Source organism: Mustela putorius, unplaced genomic scaffold, assembly GCF_011764305.1.
Source record: "Mustela putorius furo isolate JIRA1106 unplaced genomic scaffold, ASM1176430v1.1 tig00001059_pilon_pilon_pilon, whole genome shotgun sequence".
Classification (NCBI taxonomy): domain Eukaryota; kingdom Metazoa; phylum Chordata; class Mammalia; order Carnivora; family Mustelidae; genus Mustela; species Mustela putorius.
Genome location: NW_025421553.1, coordinates 4,447,899 through 4,475,695, shown reverse-complemented (window position 1 = coordinate 4,475,695; position 27,797 = coordinate 4,447,899). Strand labels below are relative to the sequence as shown.

The following is a 27,797-nucleotide window of genomic DNA, read 5'->3' as shown; positions in this document are numbered from 1 at the left end:
TTAAAATTAGTAATTGAACAGTTTTAAGACATTGTAAACATACTACCTTTTCTAGGACATAAAACAATTATTTGTGTTCACTTGGAAAGCTTTGTCTAATGTTCTGGTCTGTGGGTAGCGATGAGTCCCCTTAGCTGTGTTCCTCTAACAGCAGCGGTGGGCATTATTCTCACAAGCAGATGACAGATCTCGCACATAACTATTCTAAGAATGACATTAAAATACAGTTGAACTTAAATTGTGAAGTTTATGTGCAGAGAGAATGCTATTAAAGAATCTGACAGTCATCAGTCTTTAATTAGAGCATTGCCTGGGCGAATGTGAGTACTTCAGATCTCCCCTGCCACACTTTCCCTTACCTTCTCTGCTATGGTGAGGAGATGTGGTATGAGTTTAGCTAGCATAAGGTTGTAATTACGTCCAAGACAAAAAAGAAAAAAAAAATGATTCTAGTTCTTCTTCCTCAGATTTCTAAAATTGGCTTGTGGAAGGGGCTGCCTACTGCCATGTGGCAGCCACCACCTGCATCGTTGCTGGCTTTGGTGACTTGCTGAGGGAGTGCTGGTATTAGCATACCATACAGCATGCCTGGTGCCTCAGTGATTTCTGTTTGAAGAATTGAGCTCTGTGTGGGAAATCTCCAAACAGGTGATGTGTTAAACCATTCTTTCTTTGGAAGGAAAAAGGATACCGGAGAGGGTAAACAGGCTACATAGTAGTTCAGAAGCTAGTTTGTTCTGAACTATCTATGACCCCTACAGAATGTGTCCGGGAATATCCAGGCTTTGCAGAGTTAGCATCATACCCTCTGTTCATATGGCAAAGCTGTCATTCAAAAGAAAGTTGAAGGATTCCATACTACTCTTGGGAAGTTTCTCAAAGCCTGCTAATTGTAAATATTATATTAAAACAGCTGTGTTTTCTGTCGTCTTTGGTCTCATTCCAGTGGTCAATCAATGTGGATGATTTATCAGACTTCTCAGTCTTCAGTAGCAGTGAGTTGGGGTTGTTGTTGTTGCTATTTTGTTTTTGTTTTTTGTTTCTCTGGCATTTTTTTATGGCCAATTCTCTTGGTTTATGTAGAAAGCCAGATTAAAAATTACACTTTTTTTTTTTTGAAAAGTCGAAGAACTAAAAATATGAGATGGATTTCTGCCTTAAAACTGTTAGTTCTTTCTCTTTAAAGCAAAGTATATTCCTTGGTTTTTAAATTATGAGTTTGGGTACAAAGAACTTGTTCATCCCAGGAAATACTTGAATGTCACTTGCAAGGTGATACAGCCTGCAACATTGCACAAATGCTTCTCATGCAGCTGGGTGCCAGGACCTTAAAACCAAAGTGAAGGACTCCTCATCCTCACCCAGAGGATGTGGCTTTGAGGGATTGTCAAATAAGTCAGATACCATGGTGGTTATGTTAGGCAATGGCTCTTACACTAGAGATAACTGGATTGAAGTTCTAACCTTACCTCCTACTAACTGTATCACCTTGAGCAAGTAAGTTACCTCTTTGGGCTTTACTCTTCTTATCTGTACAGTGGGCATAAAATAGCTAGCTCATAAGGTTGTCCTGAGAATTAGATGAGATAATGAGATAATGTGTATAAAGGGCATAGTACAATGCCTGATCCAGAGTAACTGCTTATGAGTGCTCACACACTCTCTCTTTCCAATAAATAAATAAATAAATAAATAAATAAATAAAATCTTAAAAAAAACAAAACCAGCTTAACTTCTTCGCAAGTTTAAAATGCAATTTTGACTTAGACTAAGTATGAAGGATTTCAGAACTTTCATTATACCAGATGGATGTCCCTTCTATTCTGCTTAAACAACTTACAATTGTTGCCTGCCTTAACAACTGTCTGCCTGAACAATTACAGTTCTGTATTGGGTAAATCTCATTTTAGCCAGGATTTCTCAATCCTAGAACTGTTGACATGTTGGGCTAGTAGTTCTTTGGGTGGAGGTGGGTGTCATTCTGTGCATTGTAGGATTTTTAGCAACATCCCTGCCCTCTACTTACTTAAAGCCAGTAGCAAACACTGCTTTGCTTGGTTTTGACAACAAAATGTCTGCAGAGGTTTGTAAAGGTCACGTGGTGGGTGCAAAATCACCTCTTTTTTTTGAGAGCCACTTCACTCTAGCTACTTAGCATAAATAATTATAATAAAGGTCCAGTTATGCAACTTCAACATTGCTGCTTTGAGAAAGTTTTCTTTCTTCTCTTACTCACTCTGTCTTATTTGGAGGGTATTTGTGAAATCTCTTCTTTCTTTATACTTATTATGTTTTTTGGCATCAGCCATGAACTCTAGTCACATGACCTGCAAATCTTTACATTCTGAACATCTAGACTGGAATTTTTAGTCTTAAACTCCATATATCAAAACCTGATTTAAAACCTCCTTCTTATTCTTTCTTCTTTGTTTGCTATTCTTCCAATAGCTCAGGCTCAAATCTAATCACCACGACTTCTCTATTCAGCTGTCTTTGTCTCCTCCCACTTCTAATCATTCCTAGAGATGACTTTTGAAATCTCTCTTGCAACCCCCCCTTCTCTCCTTTCCTACTACCACTGTCTTCCTCCTGTCTCTTCTGTACTTCTGCTCCTGTAATGGCTTCTCCAGTAGTCTCCTGGATTTCGGTTTCTCTCCCACCTATATATGCCTTATCCCTTACCCTCTTACAGCACTAATCTTTTTGTTCCCCTGCTCAGATACATCAATAACTTCCTTCTGCCTAAGGGATCGATAAAATATTCCCAATCTTAGCATTTAACTGTTCAGACCCTGGCTTCATCTTATTTCACATTACACCAGTTCCTCATCCACTTCGTGGAAAAACCCACCTAAGAGCCCTCACTGTTCTTTCTGTCTGGGATTGAGCCTTCGATTCCAGTTTCTGAGCTATTGCTCACTTCCTTTCCCCAGAATGACCTTTGCCCTCATCTCATCTCTTTCTGGTAAAATTTTCCTACCCTTAAAGGCAGTCAAATGATGCTACCTCTATGAAGCTTTCCCTAATTCCCTTAATTTCCTTTAAGCTACTATTGCATTTTAGCTGAGCTGCTTCTTTATGTTACTTGGTCTTCAGCAGTATCCCTAAGTAGAGACTCAAGAAGGACTTTGTGAATAAGTAAGCAGATGAAGAGAGATAGGATCTCTTCATTAACAGAATTAAAACTTGAAATGTTTTCCCTTCTACTGAAAGGTATGTTAGAAAGTCTTTGTTATCAACTAATCTGTTATTGTACTTAAGAAATACGAGTAGCCATGCAACTTTTCTTAAAAATATCAATAATGCAAGTCATTAGTGCCTTCCTCCCTACCACATATTTGCTTTGTGACCTTGGTCAAATTACTTTACTTCTCTGAACCTTAGTTGTCTCATCTCCTCAAATAAGTTATTATTATGAAATGGTGTATGCAAAGTAGCCAGTATAGTCCCTGGAATGTAGGGCTCAATACATGTTGGCTATTTGTACTTTACCATTTAAACTATACAAAACATCCTCTTTAGGTGAATTTCTGCTGTAGGAATTTCTACAAAATGCCCAGATTATAGATGTAACTATGTGCGACTAGGATATTTCGTTGTACTGAAGTCAGAGGGGAGGACAGTGAATGGGACCTAAATTTAATGTGTGCTCTTTGAAATGATGTGTGAAATTATATGAAATGATTGTCCTTTTTTAGAAAGTAGTTTCTTGCAGTAATTGTATGACCAAATAAAATAATAGAAGCAGAATCTTCCTTGTAGTAGACAATTCTTTTTTTTTTCCTAAAGATTTTTTATTTTATTTATTTGTCATAGAGAGAGAAGCGAGAGCAAGCACAGGCAGACAGAGTGGCAGGCAGAGGCAGAGGGAGAAGCAGGCTCCCTGCCAAGCAAGGAGCCCGATGTGGGACTGGATTCCAGGACGCTGGGATCATGACCTGAGCTGAAGGCAGCCGCTTAACTAACTGAGCCACCCAGGTGTCCCAATAGTAGATAGAATTCTTAAGTGTGTGTCTATTTCCCCCTGAGCATGATTTTTTCCCCTATAGAAGCCACTCCTCAAAGGTATAATAGAAATTAACACATAAAGTAATCCAGTATTAAGCAATTATGTTATTTTGGGGAATGCATCTATTAATATATGAGATATGGTCAGTCTACAGTGGAATTTCTTTTAAATGTAGGATTTGGGTAGTTTCAGATTGTGTAATTTTAAAAAAATATTTGAGAGAGAGAGAAACAGAGAAAGAGAGAGAGAGAGAGAAGGAGAGCAGAAGCTGGGGGAGGGCTGTGAGAGAGGGAGAGAGAGAATCCTCAAGCAGACTCTCCACTAAGCCTGGAGCCAATGTGGGCCTTGATCCCAGGACCCTGAGATCATGACCTGAGCTGAAATCAAGAGTCAGATGCTCAACTGAGCCACTCAGGTGCCCCCAGATTGTGTAATTTTGAATAAGACTCAGTGATACCTTTTGATGCTCTTGAAACTATTCATGAAGGCTTACCTTTGCCATCATTGTCCAAATCCAGATAAGATTTGACCAATAGCACATCAAAATTCGTATAATAGAAAGCCATTTTAATACAGTTCTAACACTTTTTGCAATTATGAATTTACAAATCCATTTATATGATATATAAATAGTGTATCATAACCCAGTTTTATAACAGTGAAGCCCATTACTGAATATAAAGTATTGCTCTTCTTCACAAGGCTGTAATACAGGAGTGTAAATTGCTTTATATTCTTCTGTGAATGTAAAGTATTGCTCATGTGCCCCATAATACTTTTTTACATTCCAAAAATTGCTTTATAATTGGCCCATAAGTTTGATATAGTGCCCTTAACTCAGAAGAGGAACAAATGTGTTCCATCATCTCTTCAGAATACTTTTGTATTTTGAACACTTTTTAAAAGGTGATTGATTGTTAAAAATATACAGAAGCTAATGAATTAATTCATTCTTATCAATAAGTGATGTACTGTAATGTAGTCATGTTTTATTTATTTTCTTGAATGTGGTTGAAAACCATTAAGATAATCAAATAAGTGTCTTGTTAAAATCAATATGTTGAAATCACTATTTCCATCTTCATAATGAGCAATATATAAATGGGGAAAGTTGACATTTACCAATATGGGAGAATTTGTATTTAAAATGAACCAGCAACAACTACAAACAACTTGAGAGAGCTTTTTCAATCTTAACATTTTGATGAAGTGATAATATCAATCTAGATGAAGAAATATCATTTCCAAAATAGATGGATTTGATATCAAAAAAGTATTTTATCAACGATAACAGAGTGCAATAGCAGAATGATTGGAAAAATAAGTAACATATGTAGCTCCATACGGCTTTTTCTGTCCAGACACTTCATATCCTAATAAACATTGTGTTATCTTGTTTATTGCCAGATCAACTGGGACATTCTTCTACACTTCATCTGAGATGAATATATATTTGGATGACCTTTTGGCCAGAGTTCTTTAAAAAGAAAGCTGTTAATCAAAAATTTTTAATTCTTTCTCAGAATTGGTAGTCAAAGGGGAAAGTCACTATTTGCCAGATGATTAGCAATTTTGCCAGCATTAGCTTTTCAATTAAGGAAAGAAATAGTGAGTTACTTTTATTTTATCTACTATTTGCCTTATTCAATTTCATGACTATTGATCTGAATTTGAAATATTAACATTTGGTGAACAGAGCAGGGACTCTGCTTTGTTAATGAGTTAGTGTCTACCTGCCTAGGGTAGTCTTCATTTGGGATTCCAAATCAGAAACAGGAGGAAATTCAAATTTATTTAGCTCCATTTCTATGCCTGACACTGTGCTAGGGCCTTTAACATAAAATACTTAATTAATCCTCATGACAACTTTAGTTATTGATCATGATCTCCGTATTTTACATATGAAGGAATTCATTACTACCTTATCCTTGTCTCTTTTCCACTAAATCTTAAACTCACTAATCCTCCCCGCCCCCAAGATGCATAGGAGGAGCTAAATAAATGTTAGTCTAGAGAAAATGATTTCTGTTTGGTGATGTTTAGATGTTTTATTGAAAATGCTCATCCTGTTTTCCCCCATTATGCAGCCAGGGGCAGCTTCATTTGGTAAATAATTTTGACTGAGAGCTGAATGGTTGCAAGAGGCTGTAATGCCATAGCCAAGATCCTTTTTGTCCGTGTAAGTTACACATGCTTTACTACTTTCCTCAGGAAGCAGCTCAGCAGCCTAGGATTAAAGTTAAAGAGGGCACAAAGGAGCTTATCATTTCGTTTGGCTTATTAGGCAATAATTCGATGCCATTTCTAATTAATGCAGGAAGCAGAATAGACCACTACATTTTAGCCATTAAAGATTGCATTTTAGGCCAATTCAAATTATTTCATGACCATAAGCAAACATAACAGATAATAAAGAGGAAATTGACATTCCCCTAAGGGATTTCCAATCATTCCTAATCACATCAGTGCCCTGGCATGTGGCCTAATACTCTAATTCCTCCCCTCAACCCTTTCCCCCCACCTCCTTTGGCCATTCCCACTCCACAGAACAGGGCAGGAGATGTCGCCAGTCTCCTAGAGAAGATAAGGCCTCTGCTCAGTTTCTTTTCTGTGGTTTCAGTACATGGTACTGTACTGTACTGTTCCAGTTCGGGGTTCCCAGCCATTTAGTCTCATCCCCCCGACATTTGCCTAGGAGGCCCGTTCTGACATTTGAAAACATGCCCTCAGTTGTAACCTTCTTTTCCTTCATTTTTTCTTTGAAGATTAGCACACCAAGGTGGCTCTTTCTTTTAACTCTGAGCTTCTGATAGGAGATAAGTGATTGATCTTCCTCCAGCTCTGTACACCCTTAGCTTTAAATGGATAATGAGATAAAAGCCTGAAGATGCCCAGCGAAGGTTACTCTGCAGCCACAGATAATGTCAGGTTCAGCCAGAGAATTCTGTTATTTGTTTAAATTACTTGTTTTGAAATAGAAAAAGAAAATAGTTTTCTTAGGTTACATTATGGTCTTATTGTTAAAAGAAAAAATGGTTCAGAGGCTGTAGTGTCCCAGTTCTTTACTGGCATTGATAAATCACCACAAGTAAGGAATCTATAATTTTAATTAACATTTTATTTTCAGGAATAGGAATGGTAATATTCTAACCTATTCCAAAGCTATTTAAATGTTCTCTAGAAGGCTGAATGAGAACAAAGACCAGAACAAAAAGTGAAGATACTTACTTCCACACTACAAATTGAGTCATTTTGTAGTTGGATACTGATATGTTTTTTGTTTTGTTTTGAGGATCAAAAACATACAGGAATTTATTTTGAAATTTCTAGCTGGTTTAAGTTTGTCTCCTTTGCTTTTTCCCCAAAAGCAAAAAGCAGGAAAGTTACAGAAGAGACATTGAAACAACAAAAATAAAAACCACCAAAAAAACCTCTTCCCACGGGATATAGGAAATTCTGCCAAAAAGACACAAGAACTCAGAATTGAGGAAACGTCAGCCTTCCCTCTTTATAAATTCTAATATCAGCAAGAAGAAATAGATAGGAATAAAAAGCAGGGGGACTGATGGGTTTCCTGACACACTGTAGAAAGCATATCTAATCTCAATGGGGCAGTCTCTGCCAGCTTCAGCTGGTTGTGGTTAATCCCTTGTATCTAGGCTTTTTTTCTTTAAAATGTGAAATATCTGTATTTTTTAAGGTGGGCATCTAATTACAAAAATGGTCTAAACATTTTGTGGGCAAAGTGTATCTGTGAAGGGTGGAAACCACTTACGAGATGGCCATTGGCAAGCTCTAGACAGGCATGCATGCAAATAAACCACAAGGCAAATATTAGATAGAGAAGTGGACCACGCTAGCTTCAAATGACTCCAGAATGGAAAGAAAAGATGTTGTGTATGTGCTATGGAAGTCATCCCACAAGAGGTGATGATTGTGCTGAATTGAAGAATTTCTGATTAGCCAGAAAATTGGAGGAGGTGACTGAAACAAAGACTCAGTGAATTTGGTTTTGCTAAATATGAAAGGGAGGGCAAGAGGAGGTAAGAACAGAAAAGAGAAGGACAAGATGCTAAACAGTGTCACATGACATACTGAGAAAACCGGGTTCTTCTCACTGTCACAGGGATAGTGAGCATAGAGGACAGATAGGCAGATTTCTATTCTAGAAAGATTGTCCTGTTAGTGGACTGGAGGAGGACTGAAGAGAATGAGACTAGAGGTCTAGAGCCTATTTAAGAGACAATGGCAGTGAGGATGTAAATCATGAAGAGACTGAAATCGATTCGTAAACTAGAAAGCATTCTGTTTATGTGTGTGCTGTTCATATATGATATTGCCATTTTTTATTTATATTAAAATGCACAGTTTTCCACATTTCAACACCTCTGCCATCAAGATGTATTCTTCAATCCATGGGTTGTCATAATTTAGCAAAAACAGCTTTTCTTTTTCTTTTCTTATCTTTTTTTTTTTTAAGTGATCATAGCATAATGATGCCTCTTAAAATCGGTGATGTCTTTGATACAGTGAAATGGAATAATAGTCATGGACTTTAAACTACTAAATTGAATTTTAAAGCAGAGAAATAGAATACGTTCTAGGAATTAATAATCCCACCTACATATCTGGAAAGGAGCCTTTAAACATTCATTTGCTTTGGTTACCATCTCTTCCTATTTCCTCAATGTTCATTAGGTCAGGGGAGGTAAATGTGTATGCCACAGGATCTGGGAGGTAATGTAAATGCTTAAAGCTGTTAAGGAGACTACAATTCCTCTCTAAAAATCATTCGCTACTTAGGGCATATCAAATACTACTAGACACAATTTAAAAATTACTGTTGCCAGATTCAAAAGAAGCTAGAATTCTGATTTTTTTTTTAAATGAAATTCCTCAGTATTTGTATGTTGGCAAGACATTCAACATTTTTTAAAACCCCATGCAGGTCAAACATCTATGTGTCAGATAAGCTCCTAGTCTTGCCCCTGCTAAGCTGCTTGTGGAAGGAGTGATCATATTGATTTCTAACCCTTATAGTTTCATAATGTTAAATGGTAGATGTTGCTAAAATGCCAGTGACAAGACTAAGTCACAGCTGGGAGAGATGAAATCTCTTCTTCGTCTGTAGCTACCATCTGGTACAACTCCCAGCCACATGAATCCTTTAGAGCAGTCTAAAGGCCTGTGATCTAAAATGGGTTATTTTGTCCTGACATATATTTGTTTGATCATCTATTCAACAGGAAAAAATCGGCCACAGTGTTTTGACATAATAAAACTATTTCTCATGCCTCAACATTCCTTTCTTCTTCAGAAACGATAACAGAAGCTACTGATGTTTGAAAGCTTCCTGGAATGTCAAAGGGAATTTCTTAACTCTGCTTGTATAGATTTATCATTCACTAATCTCCTTCATTCACAAGATTTGCCAGCATTTGAAATGTACTATCAATAAATGCATAAGGAATGAATATATTGTTTTTCTTTTTTGGAACAGTAATGTCTAATTCAAACTTGATGAATAGATTAAAAATTAAGACTATAAGGGAGGAGTTCTACTCTGGCAGTGATGGAGTAAGAGGAACTACACATATACTTCCATAAATTACCTGGACATAATGCATGGCACAATTGTTTTTAGGCACTAAACAATGAGCCATATAGGACTTTGGTTCCTGAGAAAAGGGAAACACAAGGTGAGTACCATATTCACCATGGTTCTCTAACTGGGGATAATATATGGTGAGGTTTAATGAGAGTAAGCAGGAGCAACAGAGCTGTCAAAGGAAAGATAGGCACGTACTGTTAGAAGACATTGGATCTATGGCCAAGCCAAGGTGGAGAGATTCACTGAGCACCCCAAATATCTGCTTGAAATCGCAACAAGGTGATACCTTGGGAGTATAGGCCACACCCCTAGAGCAAAGACCATGACACTGGATCAAGAACAAAAATCAAATAGATTTGCTCTAACAACAAATAAAACCAAATTGGACAGGATCAAAAAGATTTGTCCACAGTTCAACTGCCTATCATTGCAAAAGGCAGCTCTTCTTAAAAAAGAAGATAATATAGGGTTATCCGAGTGGTTCAGTTGGTTAAGCATCTGACTCTTGATTTTGCTGAGATCATGATCTTGGGGTTATGAGATAGAGCCCCATGTTGGGCTCCATGCTTGGCACAGAATCTGCTTGAGATTCTCTATTTCCCTCTTCCTCTGCCCCTGGCCCCCTTCATGTGCTCTCTCTCTTTCTCTAACTCAAATAAATAAATAAATCTTTTTAAAAAAGAAGATAATATAATTAAACCCCTAGTGTGTATCATTTAAAAATGCCTATCGCACTAGAATAAAAACAAAAACAAAAACAAAAAAAACTAGACATTTAAAGAAGAAAGAATATGGATCTGTAATTGAGGAGGGAAAAAAGCAGTTAATAACACAGATTTTTGGAGATGAGCCAGATGTTGAAATAAGCAGATGAGAAGTATAAAACAGCTATGGTACAAACATTCAGGAACATGAAATGAAATAGGTGCATAAAGAGTAAACATACAGAACATCTCATCACATAAATGGAAACTATTTAAAAAAAAAGGCAAATGGAAATTTTGGAATTGAAAAATACATTATATCAAATTAAAAATTCATAGGCTTAAGACTGGATTAGAGACCACAGAAGAAAGGCTCCGTGAACTTGAGGACAGATCAATCAAAATAAACCAATTTGAAGAATAGAAAAACAATTGGTAAAAAAAAGAATAGAATTACAGAGGTAATTTGTGGGATAATATCAAGAAGGCTACTATACATGCAATATGGAGAGAAAGAATTGGACAGAAAAAAGCTTAGAGAAACAATAGGTGAACATTTTCCAAATTTGGTAAAGAACATTGCAGATTCAGGAAGCTTATTGAGCTGCAGGCATAATAAATGAAAACAAAACCTAGGCACATAGCCAAAAGCCAGAAAACAAAGGTAAAGATAAAATCTTTAAAGCAACCAAAGATGACAGTATATACAGAGAATAATGATATAAAGCATGGCTAATACCTCATCAGAAAAAAATGGAAGTTAGAAGATGGTGGAGCATGTGGCGCCTGCGTGGCTCAGTTGGTTAAGCTTCTGACTCTTGTGCACTCTCTCTCCCTCTCCCTCAAAATAAATACAGTCTTAAAAAAAAAAAAATTGGAACACTTTTAAGGTCCTCAAAGAAAACAAAACAAAACCTGTCAGCCAGAATTCTACATCTGGTGAAAAAAATCTCTCAAAATGACAGTAGAATAAAGACACTTTAAAATAAGCGAACACTGTGCAATCTATTATCAGCACACACAAGCCACAAGTAATGCTAAAGAGAGTTCCTTGACTGAAGGAAAATAATACCAGATGGAAATTCAGATTTATAGGAAGAAATGAAAAACATTGGAAATAGGAGAAAGTGGGCAATGTAAAGACTCGTTTTCATTCTTCTCTTTAATATCTTTTAAAACAGCTAAAAACATTTGAAGCAAATAAAATCATTGTAGAAATAGCATGTATCACAACAGTAGCCCAAAGGATAGAGAAGGAAGGGAAGGTGGTAAATGGAGCTATTGTGTTGAGATTTTTATATTTTATAGTCATTAAGCAGACTTATGTGCAGACTATTATAAGTTAAGGATTATATACTGGAATCCTGAGAGCAACCATTAAAAAAGCAAACAATGAAGTATACCCTAAAGACCAAAAGAAATGTAAAATTTAATATTGGAAATACTAAAATACTAAATCCAAAAGATGGAGGAAAAGTAGAGAAAAAAATAACAAAGAACAAATGAAACAAATAGCAATATGGATGACTTGAACCTAATCATATCATTAAGAATATTTATTGTAAATGAACTACTCGAATTAAAAGACAAAAAACAAAGAATCCAATTTAAAAATGCACAAAGGAACCAAGTAGACATTTTTCCAAAGAAGACATCGAAATGGCTGACCAGTACATGAAAAAATGCTCAACATCACTAATCATCAAGGAAACGCAAATCAAAACCTTGATGTGACATCACCTCACACCTATTAGAATTGCTGTCATCAGGAAGGTAAAAGATAAGTGTTGGCAAGGATGCGGAGGAAAGGGAACCCTCACGCACTGTTGGTGGGAATTTAAATTGGTGTAGCAACTGTGAAAACAGTATGAGGTTCCTTGGAAAGTTAAAAATAGAATTACCATATGGTCCAGCAATCCCACTTCTAGGTATATATACAAAGGAAACAAAACTAGGATCTTGAAGAGATAATCTATACTCTATTCTTCACTGCAGCATTATTCTCAGTCCCCAAGATACGGAAATAAGCTAAGTGTCCATCGACAGATGAATGGATAAAGATGTTTATTTATTTATTTACTTACTTACTTATGAGATATGAAAAAGAGGGACATCCTGCCGGTTGCAACAACATTGATGGACCTTGTGGGCATTATGTGAAACGAACTAAATCAGGCAGAGAAAGATATATGCTGTATATGTTACTGAGAAGTAGAATCTAAAAAAACTAAACTCCTAGAACAGAAAGTAGAAGGGTGGTTGTCGGAGGCTGGGGTATGGGGGAAATGGGGAGATATTGGCCAGAGGGTACAACCTTCCAGTTACAAGATGAATGAATTCTGAGGACCTAATGTATTGCATGGTGATTATATTTAACAATATTATATGCTTGAAAGTTGCAAAGAGAGTAAATCTCAAGTATTCTTGCCACAGAAAAGAAATGAGAATTATGTCAGGTGATGGAAGTGTTAAACTAACCCTAGTGTAGTAATCATGAGATCAACATGTTGTACGGCTTAAAATTACATGTTATGTCAATTATATTTTGATATATTGGAGAAAATACATATGACCAGTAGCACATAGAAATAATAGTACTTATTAAACTTCAGTGAAGGCATGAAGGTTGGATTAGATGGATACATCTAAATATATTATAGTAGATATATTACAGTAGATGATGTGAAATAGAAGGGAATGGGTCTGGGAATGGAGGAGAAAGGTGAAAAAACAAAGAGCCAAATCTGTCTTCAGAATGTATGGTAGCATGAAATGGTTGACTGGAAATTCAGAGAAAAGAAAAATAGTCTTCATAAAGCATGTAGTTAATTGATTCTAATGGCTAACATATGAGGCAGTAAATATTTTAAACCAAAGGGAAGGACTGATGAGAGTGTTAAGACCCTTTATGTCCACAGTATTTATTGTTATATTACTTTTTGATTGAGAACAAATATATAAGGCAATGTGATCATTTGAAGCTGGTTTTTGTTTGCTTTGAACTTGAATTTGAATTCCAAAGCCACTTAAGCTTTTACTTTCTCTTTGGGCAGGGACTTTGTTAAATTTTTGAAACTAAAGGAGTCATCTTTAAGCCAGTCATTGCAAAAATGCAGGACTAGGAATGAAGTCACAGCTAGGTGCTGTTAGGCAACTGAAAGAAATTGTTAACTAAGGTAGCAGGGCCATGAGAAACTGGAGGCTCCCCATGTAGAGAGTGTAATCGTTCATGGTTCGAAGAGTTAAGCACTTGCCATTGTAGATCTTGAAGAAGGAAGTGTATCAGTCAGGAATTAGACATGGAAGAATGGGTATAGAGCAAGCGGAAGTCAGGGTCAAACAAGTGAGAATCCATCAGGGAGAGTTTTAAGTCCATATAAGGCCCCACGTAGGAAGCTGGGTTATGACCCTGATGACTGAGGTGGGGTGTTTGTCCTTGCTCTCTGCAGGATTCAACAAACAGGGAAGAGAGAGCATAGTTATGGATAGGCTGAAATTCTGAACCCAACCTTATTAAAACCTTGGGCCTTGAGCACCTCTTGAAATCTGAGATTTACTGTCATCCCTTGACGTGAAATTTTTGAGATTTATTTTAGGACTGTAAAATTTAACTGACTTGGAAAACCTCCAGGTCTAATAACAACTTTCTACATTCTAAAGGTTAGCCATTCTTCAAGATGTAGATTGAAAATGCCAAATCAGTAATTAAATCATTTCAGCAGTTTTTCCTATTCTTTGTTGGTTTAAGGTTCAGATTTGATTTTGATCTTTGGTCACCAAAGAACATCTTGAAACACTTAAATCTGGAGGAGCTCTGAGGACTTGCAGCTGGCAGGAAGGGAGAATGAAACAATGAAAAACTGTCACTGCAATGGGGCAAGATGTGTGCTGACATTAGACATTTAGAGACTTTGTTTTTTTTTCAGGCTCCTGTTCCTGAATATGACTCTTTCACCCACCAAGAAGAACCAATTTTGAGGTTATAACCAGTCTTCTTTAACAACTCGTCTAATCTATAAAAACAAACAAACAATGAAAAGAATAGGCTTGTTAAATAATAGCAAGTCAATCGTGTAGAAGAAATACAATGACATATAGAGTTGTGCACATTAAGTTTTCAGCGTATGATTGACAGTTCTTATAAATCACAGCCTTGTTCTTAAACCTTACCATAATGAGCATTAGGAGAATCTTTCCTGCAAGCACATACACATATTGAAAATTAAAAAAGTTCTAAAAATTGGGTGCAAAAAAACCCAAAAAGAAACCAAAACAAGAGATAATTGCATTGAAATGTTTGAAAATGATTAATATTTTGACCTAACTCTATTCTTTAACCAAGCTCCTTCAATGTTAGAGAAAGATAAGGTTCTTTGGTTCTGGGGGTGCCTGGGTTGCTCAGTGGGTTAAAGCCTCTGCCTTTGGCTCAGGTCATGATCTCAGGGTCCTGGGATCGAGCCCCGCATCGGGCTCTCTGCTTGGTGGGGAGCCTGCTTCCTCCTCTTCCTGCCTGCCTTTCTGCCTACTTGTGATCTGTCTGTCAAATAAATGAATAAAATCCTTAAAAAAAAAAAAAAAAGATCCTTTGGTTCCATTTCAAGACCCTTCCAATTAAAAAAAAGAAAGAAAGAAAGAAAGAAAGAAACACTTTCATAACTTGATGAGGCTTAATACTTAGCAGAGACAATTTTCCATGGCTAGGAAACATATCATTATAGAGACACATCTGGAACCAAGCAGCAGAGTGGTCAACAGTCCCTCCAGACTTCTATGTTTTAAGAGATTCTATATCTGAAGTTTTCTTGCATTTCCAAAGAGCAAGTTGTAGGTTTGATGGCAAGTGAAGCCAAGCTCTGTTGCTTCAACCTCCAAATCACAAATGTTCCACTAAATCCTCCCCCAGAAAACCAATCAGTGATTGTTAGCCTCTTACTGGAAGAATGCCCATGATTCTAAATTATCTTCACATTATGCGCTTTCATCCTAATTCCCCAAAACATTAGTGTGAATCCATTTGATTATTCCTTAAGTGTTAGACATAAGGAGTATGTAAAGATTAATTACAGGATAAAAAGCGCCCCCTTTTTTACTAAGTGCTCCTAAATGTAGTAGCAATGGACTCTATACTTGAAGTGTTCTCAGACAAATATATAAATATTATATCTAGAGCTTTTCCCCACATCTGTAAGTTTGACACAACTAGATACCAATATCAAGTGCTTGTGAACAGCTTTACAGGGGAAGTAATGTGTGTGTGTATGATACATAATAATAATAATATATATTGTGTTTAATAGCATATATGTAGAATTATGATTATCATGTACATATAATGTACATGATTTTATGAATACGAGCTCGCAAGTTATATATAAGTTAGTCTATAAATACGTTTGATTACTTTCTCATCTTTGTCTGCAATGTAACAACCTTTTTAACGTTTTACCTTTAACTTTTTTTTAATAACCAATCATATTAGATAAAGCTAGACCTGAAAAATAATTTTTTCCAAAATATCTGTTAAAGGGGCTTCTGATTGGCTCAGTTGGTGGAGGGTGCTCTTGATTTTCAAGGTTGTGACTTTGAGCCCACTGTTGGGTATGCAGATTACTTAAAAATACAATCTTTAGGAATGACTGGTGGCTCAGTCTATTAAACCTTTGACTTTTGATTTCAGCAGAGGTCATGATCTCAGGATCATGAGATCAAGCCCAAGTGGGGCTCTGCGATCAGTGGAGAGTCTGCTGGAAATTCTTTCTTTCCTTCTCCTTTTCCCCTCTACCCCCACTCATGCTCAGGCATTCTCTCTCAAAAAATACTAAATAAAGAAATAGATAGGTAAATAATCTTTTTTAAAAATTCTGTTAAAGAAAACCTGTATGTAAGTAGAAGTCAAGGATGCCTGTGTAGCTCAGTTGGTTAAGCAGCTGCCTTCGGCTCAGGTCATGATCCCAGCCTCCTGGGATTGAGTCCCACATCCGGCTCCTTGCTCAGCGGGGAGCCTGCTTCTCCCTCTGCCCCTGCCTGCCACTCTATCTGCCTGTGCTCATTCTCTCTGTCAAATAAATAAATAAAATCTTAAAAAAAAAAAAAAAAAGAAAGAAAGTAGAAGTCAAGCTCAGACTCCAGAAGAATATTGATTTTCTTTCTTAACAAAATCAGAGCAGAAAAACTCCTAACTAGAATACTTTCTTTATTTCTTGGCCTTTTAAATTAAAGAATGTATTATAAATGAATAGATGTGAGTAAGTGAAGCTTTCTTTTTTCCAGTTGAGTAACTCCATGAATATAATATCCTCTACTATAATCTCCTTGCTTTCTTTATATCTCAGGAAATTTTACGGTGATTCTGTCTATAATCTATTTTGAAATGTGGATTCAGTATTATTACCAATGTTTTTTGTGTATTAAAATTTTACTGTTAACATGTAAAATAGTTTTTATTTTTACATAAACATACTGAAACATGGTTTCTTTAAGCTTATCATTTAATTTCAGCAAAGAAAATGGGTTATAGGGGCGCCTGGGTGGCTCAGTGGGTTAAGCCTCTGCCTTCGGCTCAGGTCATGATCCCAGGGTCCTGAGATCGAGCCCCGCATCGGGCTCTCTGCTCAGCAGGGAGCCTGCATCCTCTTCTCTCTCTCTGCCTGCCTCTCTGCCTACTTGTGATCTCTGTCTGTCAAATAAATAAATAAAATATTTAAAAAAAAAGAAAATGGGTTTTATTTTAGAGAAATTACTGAAATGTTATTTTCACATAAATTTGTTTTGGCTCTTCTGTTCTTTTAACTTAATCTTAAAATTCATATTAAAAAGTCATTCTTAAAATTGTAACTGTGAGGTGATGGATGTGTTAACTAATCATACTATAGTAATTATTTTGTAATATGTATACATATCAAATCATTACATTGTATAGCTTAAATTTATACAGTTTTACATGTCAGTCATAACTCAATAAAGTGGAAAAAATTAAATGATCTGTTCATATTAACAAGTCCATTACTTACCATATTAAATTGGACGCTCTTAATGGATTCCTCATATACAAAAATACAAAAAAATTTTTTTAATTGTGCGTTATTAATAGCATAAGGCTATCCTGAGATTGATCAGTTAAGAATGTATTTTGTTAGGTTTTTTAAAAGATTTTATTTATTTATTTGATGGGGGAGAGAGAGAAAGAGAGCACAAGTAGGCAGAGCAGCAGGGAGAGGGAGAGGAGAAGCAGCCTCCCTGCTGAGCAGAGAGCACTTTGTAGGACTTGATCCCAGGATTCTGGGATCATGTGCTGAGCCAAAGGCAGACACTAAAACAACTGCACCACCCAGCCACCCCAAGAATGTATTTTGTTAAAAATTTCTGGAAGGCTTTTGCTAAGACAGTGATGTGTATACCGAATTTATTGGTAGGTAATTTAACGTGATAAAGAAATTAAGGAATAGAGGATATTTAATCTCTTTCTTTTATATGAATTTTTGAGTATATTAATTTTTCAATTGTTACAAAAATAGAAATTAGATCTTTAGTTTTCTTCAGTGTTTGCAAATCACTTTCCCTTGTACTTCTTTTCTTTTTTTCCCCAAATGTCATCAGTTACCATTAAATATAAATAGACTAAGTTGAATGTTATAGGCTACCTTTTGGTAATATTTTTTAATCTTCCTTTTGAATGATAGGGTTTTCTTGGAAGGGTTTTTCACTGTATTTTTATCATAGTATAATTACATACAGCAAATTTTATTATACATTTCTACCTATTTTAACAAATGTATATAGTTGTGTAAACACACCACAAGCAAAATGTACACGTTTCATTATGCCCAAAAATTCTCCCATACTTATTTGTATTCAGTCCCTCCTTCATCCCTGAGCACTGATCTATTTCTGTCCTTATAGTCTTGTCTTTGCAATAATGTTCTATAAATGGAGTAACACAGTCTTTTGAACCTGGCTTCTTTCACTTAGGATATTAGAGAACCATCCAAGTTGTGTATAACCTAGTTCATTTCTTTTTATTTCTGGGTAGTATTCCCCTATATGGATGTGTCACAGATTATTAATCCATTTCTCATTTGAGGAATGTTGGAGTTGTTTGATGAGTTTGTTTGATGATTACTAACTAACATTTGATGTTGGAGTTTGTTTGATGATTACTAAGCAACTTCTGTAAAGATTTGTTTTCAAGTTGGTGAGTGAACACAGCTTTCTCTCTCTCTCTCTCTCTCTTTTTTTTTATTATGTTCAATTAGCCAGCCTATAGTACTCATTAGTTTTTGACGTAGTGTTCAACAATTCATTAGTTGCGTAGAACACCCAGTGCTCATCACAACACGTGCCTTCCTAATACCCATCACCCGGCTACCCCATCCCCCTACCCTCCTCCCTTCTGGAACCCTTAGTTTGGTTCCCAGAGTCCAGAGTGTCTCATGATTTGTCTCCCTCTCTGACTTCTTCCCATTCAGTTTTCCCCTCCCTTCTGCTGTGGTCCTTCATGCTATTCCTTATGTTTCACATGTGAGTGAAACCATATGACAATTGTCTTTTTCTGCTTGACTTACTTCACTTAGCATAATCCCCGCCAGTTCCATCCATGTCGACGCAAATGGTGGGTATTCATTCCTTCCCATGGGCTGAGTAATATTTCATTGTGTATATGGACCACATCTTCTTTATAACATTCATCTGTTGAAGGGCATCTCGGCTCCTTCCACAGTTTGGCTATTGTGGACATTGCTGCTATGATCATTCTTTTCACCACATGTGTAGTGCCCCTTCTTTTCATTATGTCTGTATCTTTGGGTTAAATACCTAGTAGTGCAATTGCTGGGTCATGAATATAGCTTTCATCTAACTTGGGCAAACTGCCAAGCTATTTTCCAAAGTGGTTGTAATATTTTGCATTCCCTCCAAAAATGTGTTAGTGTTGCTCTGAATCCTTGCAAGTTCATGATGTTCTCTCTCTTTTTCTCTCTTTTCTTTAAGGCATTCCACTAAGTATGGAGTTGTGTATCATGGTGGTTTTAGTTTCATTTCCCTGATGACAAATGACATTGAGCATCTTTCTCTGTGCTTTTTGCCATCAATATATTTTCTTTGGTGAAACATATGTTCAGCTCTTTGGTTCATTTTTAAAATCCGTTATTTTTTATTATTGGGTTTTGAGTTTCTTTGTAATTTTAGATATAAGTATTTTATGAAATATGTGATTTGTAAACATTTTCTCCTTGTCATGGCTTTCAAAGAATAGACATGACATTCTTAATTTAGATTAAATCCAGTTTATTTGTTTGTTCTTTGATTCATTGTGCTTTTGATTTTGTGTGTAGAAATCATTGCCTAATTGAAGGTTCTTCCTTTTTTTTTTTTTTTTTTTTTGTCAAGCTTTAGAATTCTAGGTTTTATATTTATATCTGTGATTCATTTTGAGAAGTTTAGATAAAGGTTTTTGTTTTGTTTTGTATTATAAATTTGTTTGTTTTTTGCATATGGGAATCCAGTTGTTCCAGCACTATTTATAGTTGGAAAGACTGTCCTTTCTTCCACTGAATTGCCTTTTTGCCAACAGACTCTATATGTTTAAGACTATTTCTGTATTCTTTTTTTCATTCCATTCTTTTTCATGTTTGTTCTTTCTCCAACACCACTCTCTTGATTACTGTAGCTCTATATTGTCTGGATGTGGATCTTTTACCTTTGAAGAAAATGTATTTCCTGCTATTTTTCTTTTCTTTTCTTTCTTTCTTTCTTTTTTTTTTTTTTTGTAGTTTTCTCTTAATGTAAATTAGATTAGCTTAGTTAATGATGTTCATGTCTTCTATCCTTGGTAACAATTTGTCTACTTGTTCTGTCATTTGCTGGGAGGGTGTGTTGAAGTCTCCAGTTGTATTTGTGGATTTGTCTTTTTCTCCTATCAGTTCTATCAGTTTGGGTTCATGTACTTTGAAGTGCTGCTGTTAGGCACATACACATTTACATCTGCTATGTCATTCTGGGAAAGTGACCCCTTCATAATTAAGTAATGTCCATCTTTATACCTATCCTGAAGTCTGGTTGGCATGATCTTGATAGATGTATTTCTGTTTCCTTTTCTTTAGTATTTGCATAGTATCTCTTTTCTAGAATTTTATTTTTAACTTGTTTTTGCCTTTATATTTAAATGGGTTTATTTACACAGCATAAGTTTGATCTTAGTTTTTCAATCCAATCTGATCATCTCTATTTTTAACTGATGTGTTTATAAGGTTTATATTTAATGTAATTAGTAATGTGATTTGATTAAAATTCACCATAGTTTTAGCTGTTTTATTTTTTAGTCTTTTCGTTTGTTTCTTCCTCCCTCACATTACTTTTTTTGATTTTTCTGTTTTAGCTTCATTATTTATTTTTTTGATTTTTCAAATTATTTTTTTCATTGCCCAAGGTTATACAGTATATGTCTTTAATTAATCAAAGTCTACTGTTAAATAATCTCATAATACTTAATGTGTAATATAAGAACCCAAAGGTATTTTCCCAATTTCTCCCCCATTCTTTGTGCTATTGTCCTACATTTTACTTTTATATATGCTGTAAAGATAATACATTGTCAGTAGTTTTGCTTTAGATAGTTATCTTTTGAACAACTAAAAATAAAGTTGAATTTTGTGTTTACCTCCATTTATTCCATTTCTAAAACCATATATTTCTTTGTGTATATGTTATGTCTTACCAAAGTGTTAAAAAACGTATTGAAATTTTTCTTCTCTATCAGCATATACACCACCAATTTCTGCCTTCTGACTTTGTTAAAAATGGATTGTGAATGGGCAACTAGGAATATGCTTGATTTTTTAGACTTCTTTTGTGCTTACTTAGAATTTTAGAACCACGGGATTGAATATGTCATAAGAGTTCCTTTGGCCTAGTTTTCAAAGTGTGACAGATTTACTTCAACTGATCTTATTTTAAGATTCATCTAAAGTTCCCTTTCTGAGCATGTAACTTAAGCCTGCTTGGTCTGTGGGCTTCTTTTGCCTCTATTTCATTGCTCTGCTATTGTGTGAGGAGAGAGAACATCAAGACCACACTGTCTGTTTTTCAGTGTTCTCCTTTTAGTAACCTCACACACGTGGACAATTACTGAGTCCCTTCTTGCCATTCTCCTTTACAGGTAAACATTCTGTACTTATCTGAGTTTTTTAAACAGAAAGATCTACTTTTCGTCTATATATTCTTAACCATTTCTGTAATATTTTCCCCTGGGTATCTCACATAATTATTTCTTTTAAAAATTTTATTTATTTATTTGACAGACAGAGATCACAAGTAGGCAGAGAGGCAGGCAGAGGAGAGGGGGAAGCAGGCTTCCTGCTGAGCAGAGAGCCCCATGCAGGGCTCCATCCCAGGACCCTGGGATCATGACCTGAGCCAAAGGCCAGAGGTTAAACCCAGTGAGCCCCCCCCCCAGGTGCCCCTCACGTAATTATTTTTGTTAGGCATATATAAATAAATGGTAGCAATTTTCACCAAGTTGAAAGAGCCAGAAGCTCTGTGGAGCTAATGTTAACACCAGGAGAATGCCAGGGCACCAAATGAATTGGTGTAAATTCACGGGGTCCCCCTTCCTTTGGCAAGTTTGCTCACTGTCCTGACCCTTACAGCCCAGTGCTGAACTTAAACTCTCTCCCTGAAGCTGTATGGCTAATTTGAAATTTATGAAAGCCCAGGGACTGTGAAATTTGGAGGATGTCATCCAAAAGTGATGTTCACCTGAGGACCCAGGTTATTCCAGAGCCTACTGAATGCAGCGGCCCTGGGCATGTTACTTGTATAGGGATGGGCCAGAAGGAAAAGAACAGACTGGAAAACCTAGATTTTTTCTGAGCAAACCATATTCAGTTGTGGAAAAAAAAAAAAAAAAAAAAAAAAACTATTGGGCTGGTCCTGTAGTAGAACTTATAAATACTTGTCAGTTATGAGGGTAACTGCAAGAGAGATTTATTTTCAAGCTTTCCCCTTGATTTCATGTCCAGAGCATAACATTTTCTTTTTGTCTTTTTCCCCCCTCAAGGGGTGCTACATCCATTGTGTACAGATGCAAACAGAAGGGGACCCAGAAGCCTTATGCTCTCAAAGTGTTAAAGAAAACAGTAAGTTTATTTTATTATATAACAAACAGCATCTCTAAGGGATCTGTGACCTGGAGAAGCCAGGAACCCTGATTCACAGGATAAAGAGGCCAGAGAACTACTGTGTACAGCTAACTCACTTGAAAGTGCAGCCAAATGAGTTGTTTTCTAGTGGAAACTCCATGACTCTTTGAAAGCGACTGGATCTGAGACTGGATGTGGTTGTGGGGAGAAGTGTGGCAAGGAGAAACCTTTAGAACTGGCAGGTAGACCTGGTATACTTTGTATACTAGTAATGTACATATGTACATATATGTGTACACATGTCCATATATGTGTGTTATGCCCCAATAATGGGTCCGTGATTAAAGGAGTGAGACTGATATAAAGCAAAGGTCAAGCAAAGCTTTATTTCACACCAAGCGTCAAGAATCAAACCGAACGTTTGGGGACGCACCTCTTACAAGAAAGGGTGACCCTTCTCTGTTTCACAGAATAGCTTTTAAGGGCAAAGGCCATGCGGTCCAGCTTGGTCTCACACAGGTGACCAATGAGATTGTAACACACACGGGAAACTCCACAGTGAGGCTAGGTGACCAATTGAATTACAATTTACCCTAGTAGATATTTGAACCAGCCTGTTACACCTTGATTAGGATTGGTGCCAAAAAGGCTCCCAAAGGGCAGGGGGCCCATACTCCTTGGTAGCTAGGGAGACAGTATGTAACCCCCCACTGATTGATGTCTCCACCTGGCCTGACCCACCTTTGTATCTGGGCTTTGTTACCTGAAGCTGGTTTCCAGGACTTGTTTTTAAGTAAGTCCCCTGAGGGAAGGGGAGCAGGGAGAGTTTCAGAGTTAAACAAGATTTTTGTTTAACCTCAATGGAAGCCTCTGGCTAAAATATAAAAATATAAAATAGGTCCATACAATGTGTACAGATAAAGAATCTCCATAGTTTAGTATAGTAGACATGCTTGCTATTTTAAAAAATACCTAAATGAAACACAAATAGATGTATTTGTGAAAGGAGTCATCAGCTTCTAACTTGATTTTCAAATGTTGGGTTTGCTTCAATTAAGTGCAAATAGACCAATACTGTTGTTTCTAGGACCGAGCCTGCTCATTTAAGAAGTCTCTGTTTGAACAAGAAGGAAGGATTGGGTTTTCATATTGCTTCCTTTTGCCATATGCTCATAGGTGAGCCAAGGGGGCAAAGTTACTCTGGCTCATCTCCAATGAGGTACAGCAGGTGAGAGTTCACGATAGAAGTGGCAGCATCTGACACCAGCATTCATGATAGTCCCTGTATCCCAGAGAGTGTTTGTCAATGCAGTGCATGGCTATTCTCTGTCTTGAAAGAGTTTGCCTTTATAAAACCACAAAAAAACATAACATATTCCTTTGTAGCACATTCTTCCTTTCTCAAATTCTATGTGAACACATATGTGAAATATATATACTTCTGAAAACCCAGCTGTAAAGTATACTGAGGAGAGAAATATCATAAATCTTGAAATCAAATGATACCTCTTTTAGACTGAAGGATTTTTATTTTTTTTTTCTAATATCACCAATTGTTTATGTATTGTCTGGCCCAGGGAAATTTTAGAAATTTTAGAATCTCATACAATGAAGAGAGTAATGGCAGGGTGTTTTCAATTGAGTAGAAGTAGAATGACATTTTGAAACAATCTGTTAGAATTCGAAGCCAGAGCAAACTAATAAAGACAGTTTAAGTGAAGAATAATAATTTAAATGGCAGTTGCTACTATAAACCCAAAGGGATTCCTATTTGGTGTAGGCAATAATTTAAGTACTCCAGAATGTAGAGGAATCTTTTGATTGATAAGATTTGGAATTTTCTCTTAAATCGATTTCTTAGAGTCATAACATTTATTTGAACTAAGGATTATCACAATTTTATGAAGTGGAACTTGTAAGTAAATATCTACTTTTTATGAAGATAAATAAGCATGTTTTAGCAGTGGTCACATAGATGTTTTCGGACTTGATTATATTCTTTCTTGCTGGTTAAAAAAACTGTCAGTAAAATTTGTGAGTGGTTGTTTTGTTTTCAGAGTGGAGGAAACTTTGAAAGGGATTAGCTGTATGGATGTGTAGAAGAATCACTCAGAAATGGTGTTTGAATGCTCAGAATCCCAAAGTACGAAGAGCTGGTTGAGAAGTTTATGTCAAAAATCTTTGGTTGAATTAGATTAAGAGACAGGAGAAGACGTTTTGTGAGTTCGTGAGTTATTCACTGGGAAAGTAAAGCTCTGGTTTGCCCTTGCTGTCTTCTCTTCTCCACCTCTGTTGTGGAAACATCTTCCTCAGAAGACAGGCGGGAAGAAAATGTGGATGGGAACCAAGTGTCAGATGGAGCTGTCGAGTGGTGCTGGAAGGCAGATGTTGTCAAACACTGTCACTGCTGTGCCAAATGGAATGAGAGAAAATCCCCTGGAGAAACCCAAGCTTTGAACATGAATTGGATGGAATCTCCAGCATTGTCTCCTAGAATAAACCATGCACAGAGATGTGTAAATGAGAGACCAGGAGGCAAAACCTCAAAAAGGAATTGCCTCCAGCGCTTCCTTTCTTATAGGTCAGGAGGCCAGAACTTCCTTCTCTAAATGAAATGAATGAAGCCTAGGAATCGCTTTATAGAAGAAAAGCAATGCAAGGAAAACAAACCATTTTCCTAGTGAATTCAGTTAAAGATCTGCTCTTTCAGGAAAGAGGAGACTTTAGAAATGGAATTATTTAATCAATCTATTTATTAGATTGAGCCACATAAAACTACCTCTCTTAAATCATTTTTTTTTTACCTACAAAAAATGGCAGTTTTTGGTGGTTCAACTAATAATTTTAGGACCACTATATTACTTTACTGGATAATTCCTCTAGTCTTCATTTTATGACTAGACCTAAACCTAAAAGATCCGAAAGATTGTCTGTCTATCTATCTGATGAAGTCCCAGAACCTAAGTCAGGTTCGGTGGGGTGAGGAGGTTCGGAGCCGACAACTAAAGAAAGAATTCTTAAGACGTCGTTGGTGCAAAATGGTGGTTTATTAAAGCACGGGGACAGGACCCGTGGGCAGGAAGAGCTGCTGCCCCGGGTTGTGAGGGTGGGCATGTTATATACCCCACGGTTGGGGGGAGGTGGTGAAGGAACGGGAGACTTCAACAGAGTTCTCACATGTTAGGGAGAGCCTACAAGGTGCCGGGGGGAGTCCTTGCCCTTATGGCTTGATCAATGTCGTCCTTAGGTCAGGTATTAACATCAAGATTGTTGGGAGATTCTTGGTGGGGCATTATGATCTGGCTATCATTTACATTCCTTTCTACTCCAGTCTCCTCCAGTTTGTGGTGGGAGGGAGACATTAGGGCTTCAGGAACCAAGAGTTATTTGCCTCTGGAAATTTGTGCTATTGATAAGGTAACCTCCCTGTTTAGGTCTCTAGGACATCTTGTAGGGCAAGGGAGATTCCTGTTCTGCAGGATTGCGATCCCTGCACGTTAACTATTTGTCGTTTTATGGCAGTCAGGGGTGCCTGAGGAATGCTACACATATGGAGGGGAGGGGGTGCAAGGCGCCAGCTTTTACTTTGTCCTCAGCCAGCCTCCTGCTCCCTCATCATATCTATTTATCTACCTATCATCTATTATCAGCTAACTGTGAGAATTTCCTGGATCTGCTGTAATAAACTACCACACTGGGAAGCTTAAGACAATGGAAATTTATTCTCTTCGAGTTCTGAGGCCAGAAGTCTGAAATCAAGGTTTTGGCAGGGTCAATACTTTCTAAGAGTGCTCAGGGAGAACTTGTTCCATGATAAAAACCCTGCACCAACCCAGCTCTGGACCTCTCGGCGTTATTGGCAACGAGCGGCGCAGAGGTCCAGGTTCGAACCTGCAATAAACGACCCTTGCTGATTGGCTTTGACTCACGTCTCTGGTGGTCTTTTAAGGTGGGGGTAATATTCAATTGGCATTTCACATGCCTCTCTCCTGCTCCTGGTGACAGAAACTTGCCTTGCAGATGTGTCACTCTAATCTCTGCCTCTGTTGTCATGTGGCCACCTTCTCCCTTTGTGTCTGCAACTCATCTTCCCTCTGCACATTGTCTGTGTCCAAATTTTCCTCTTAGAATGACACCGTTCCTGTTGGATTAGGGGCAGACCCTACTCTACTGTGACCTCATCTTAAGTGAACTTATATCCACAATAACTCAATTTCCAAACCAGGTCACATTTGGAAGTACTGCTGGTTAGGACTTCAATATAATCTTTTTTGGGGGGATAAAATTCTGCCCATAATACTATCTATAAGAAAAGACTTCCGAGGTGAATTTCAAAATATGTATTCAATCTGTTATTTGAAGATAAGTGAAACTTATATCATATTCAAGAAAGTTAATAAACCTAAGAAAACTCAATCCAGTTTATAGGTGATTAAATTCACATATGAACACTTTTAAGTCCAAGAAAGATTTCTCATCTCTTTTATAATTATTTGATAACAATAATCCTCTTTCCCAGGATCTGTTTAAATACTTTTTAAAGGCAATTTGCCCAAATTTTATTTTGTGGCAATATGATGTACCTTTCTATAGCTTAATATTTGGAGAAGGACTTAGTTTACATTGGCAATAAGAGACTTACTCCTAATTCATCACTGAGTATCCGTTAGGCACTTACATGTCTGGGTGATAGACACTGACTCTCATTTATCCACAGGAAGATAGACTAAAGCACTAGCTCTTATGGAGAAATCCATATTTCTTTGGTCATCAGGTAAGGACAGGGTTAATGCTTATAATAAACACAAATTGTCATGTTTAGACAGTTGGGTATTTTGACTAATAAAAATGTCTTTATGGGAAATTAATGTGTAATTATAATAAAAATATTTTTAACTGACATATTTTCTATATGTATATAATACCATATACTTTATATATAGACAACTATACTTCATAGAATTAGTATACATTAAAATACATATTAACCAAAGTAATAATGTCTGCAACTTACTTTCAAATACTTAAGCTACAAAAAATTATGTGAGTAGTGTGTGTACATATGAGGAGAGAAAGAAAATATAGCAAAAATCAATAATTATTGAATATAAGACAATATACTAGCATCCATGCTGGGTATTTCAATATCTCAGTATATATGAAAATTCTCATAGCCAAAAATTTAGGTTAAAACATACTTCGACATTGACATCCTATTTTATCATAAATTAGCATTTCTTCTGGCCATTCAAAAAGCATTTCAAAATCTTGCAGTTTCTAAAAATGTTATGGTAAACTCCAGTGACTCTCTCTATTACAAATGTATTGAAGTGCCAGAA

General features: G+C 36.6%; 1 protein-coding gene across 4 annotated transcripts in view; it reads left to right on the top strand.

Moving 5' to 3' along the window:
- CAMK4 (calcium/calmodulin dependent protein kinase IV) overlaps nucleotides 1-27,797 on the top strand; it is a 232,289-nt gene that overhangs the window by 90,549 nt on the left and 113,943 nt on the right. For 3 of the 4 annotated variants that reach the window (XM_045087141.1, XM_045087140.1, XM_045087142.1), the window contains exon 3: nucleotides 22,377-22,455. The exons of the other annotated variant lie outside the window; for it this stretch is intronic. In XM_045087141.1, coding sequence (XP_044943076.1) covers nucleotides 22,377-22,455 — 79 coding nt within the window. The remainder of the gene's footprint in view (nucleotides 1-22,376; nucleotides 22,456-27,797) is intronic. 4 annotated transcript variants of the gene reach the window in all.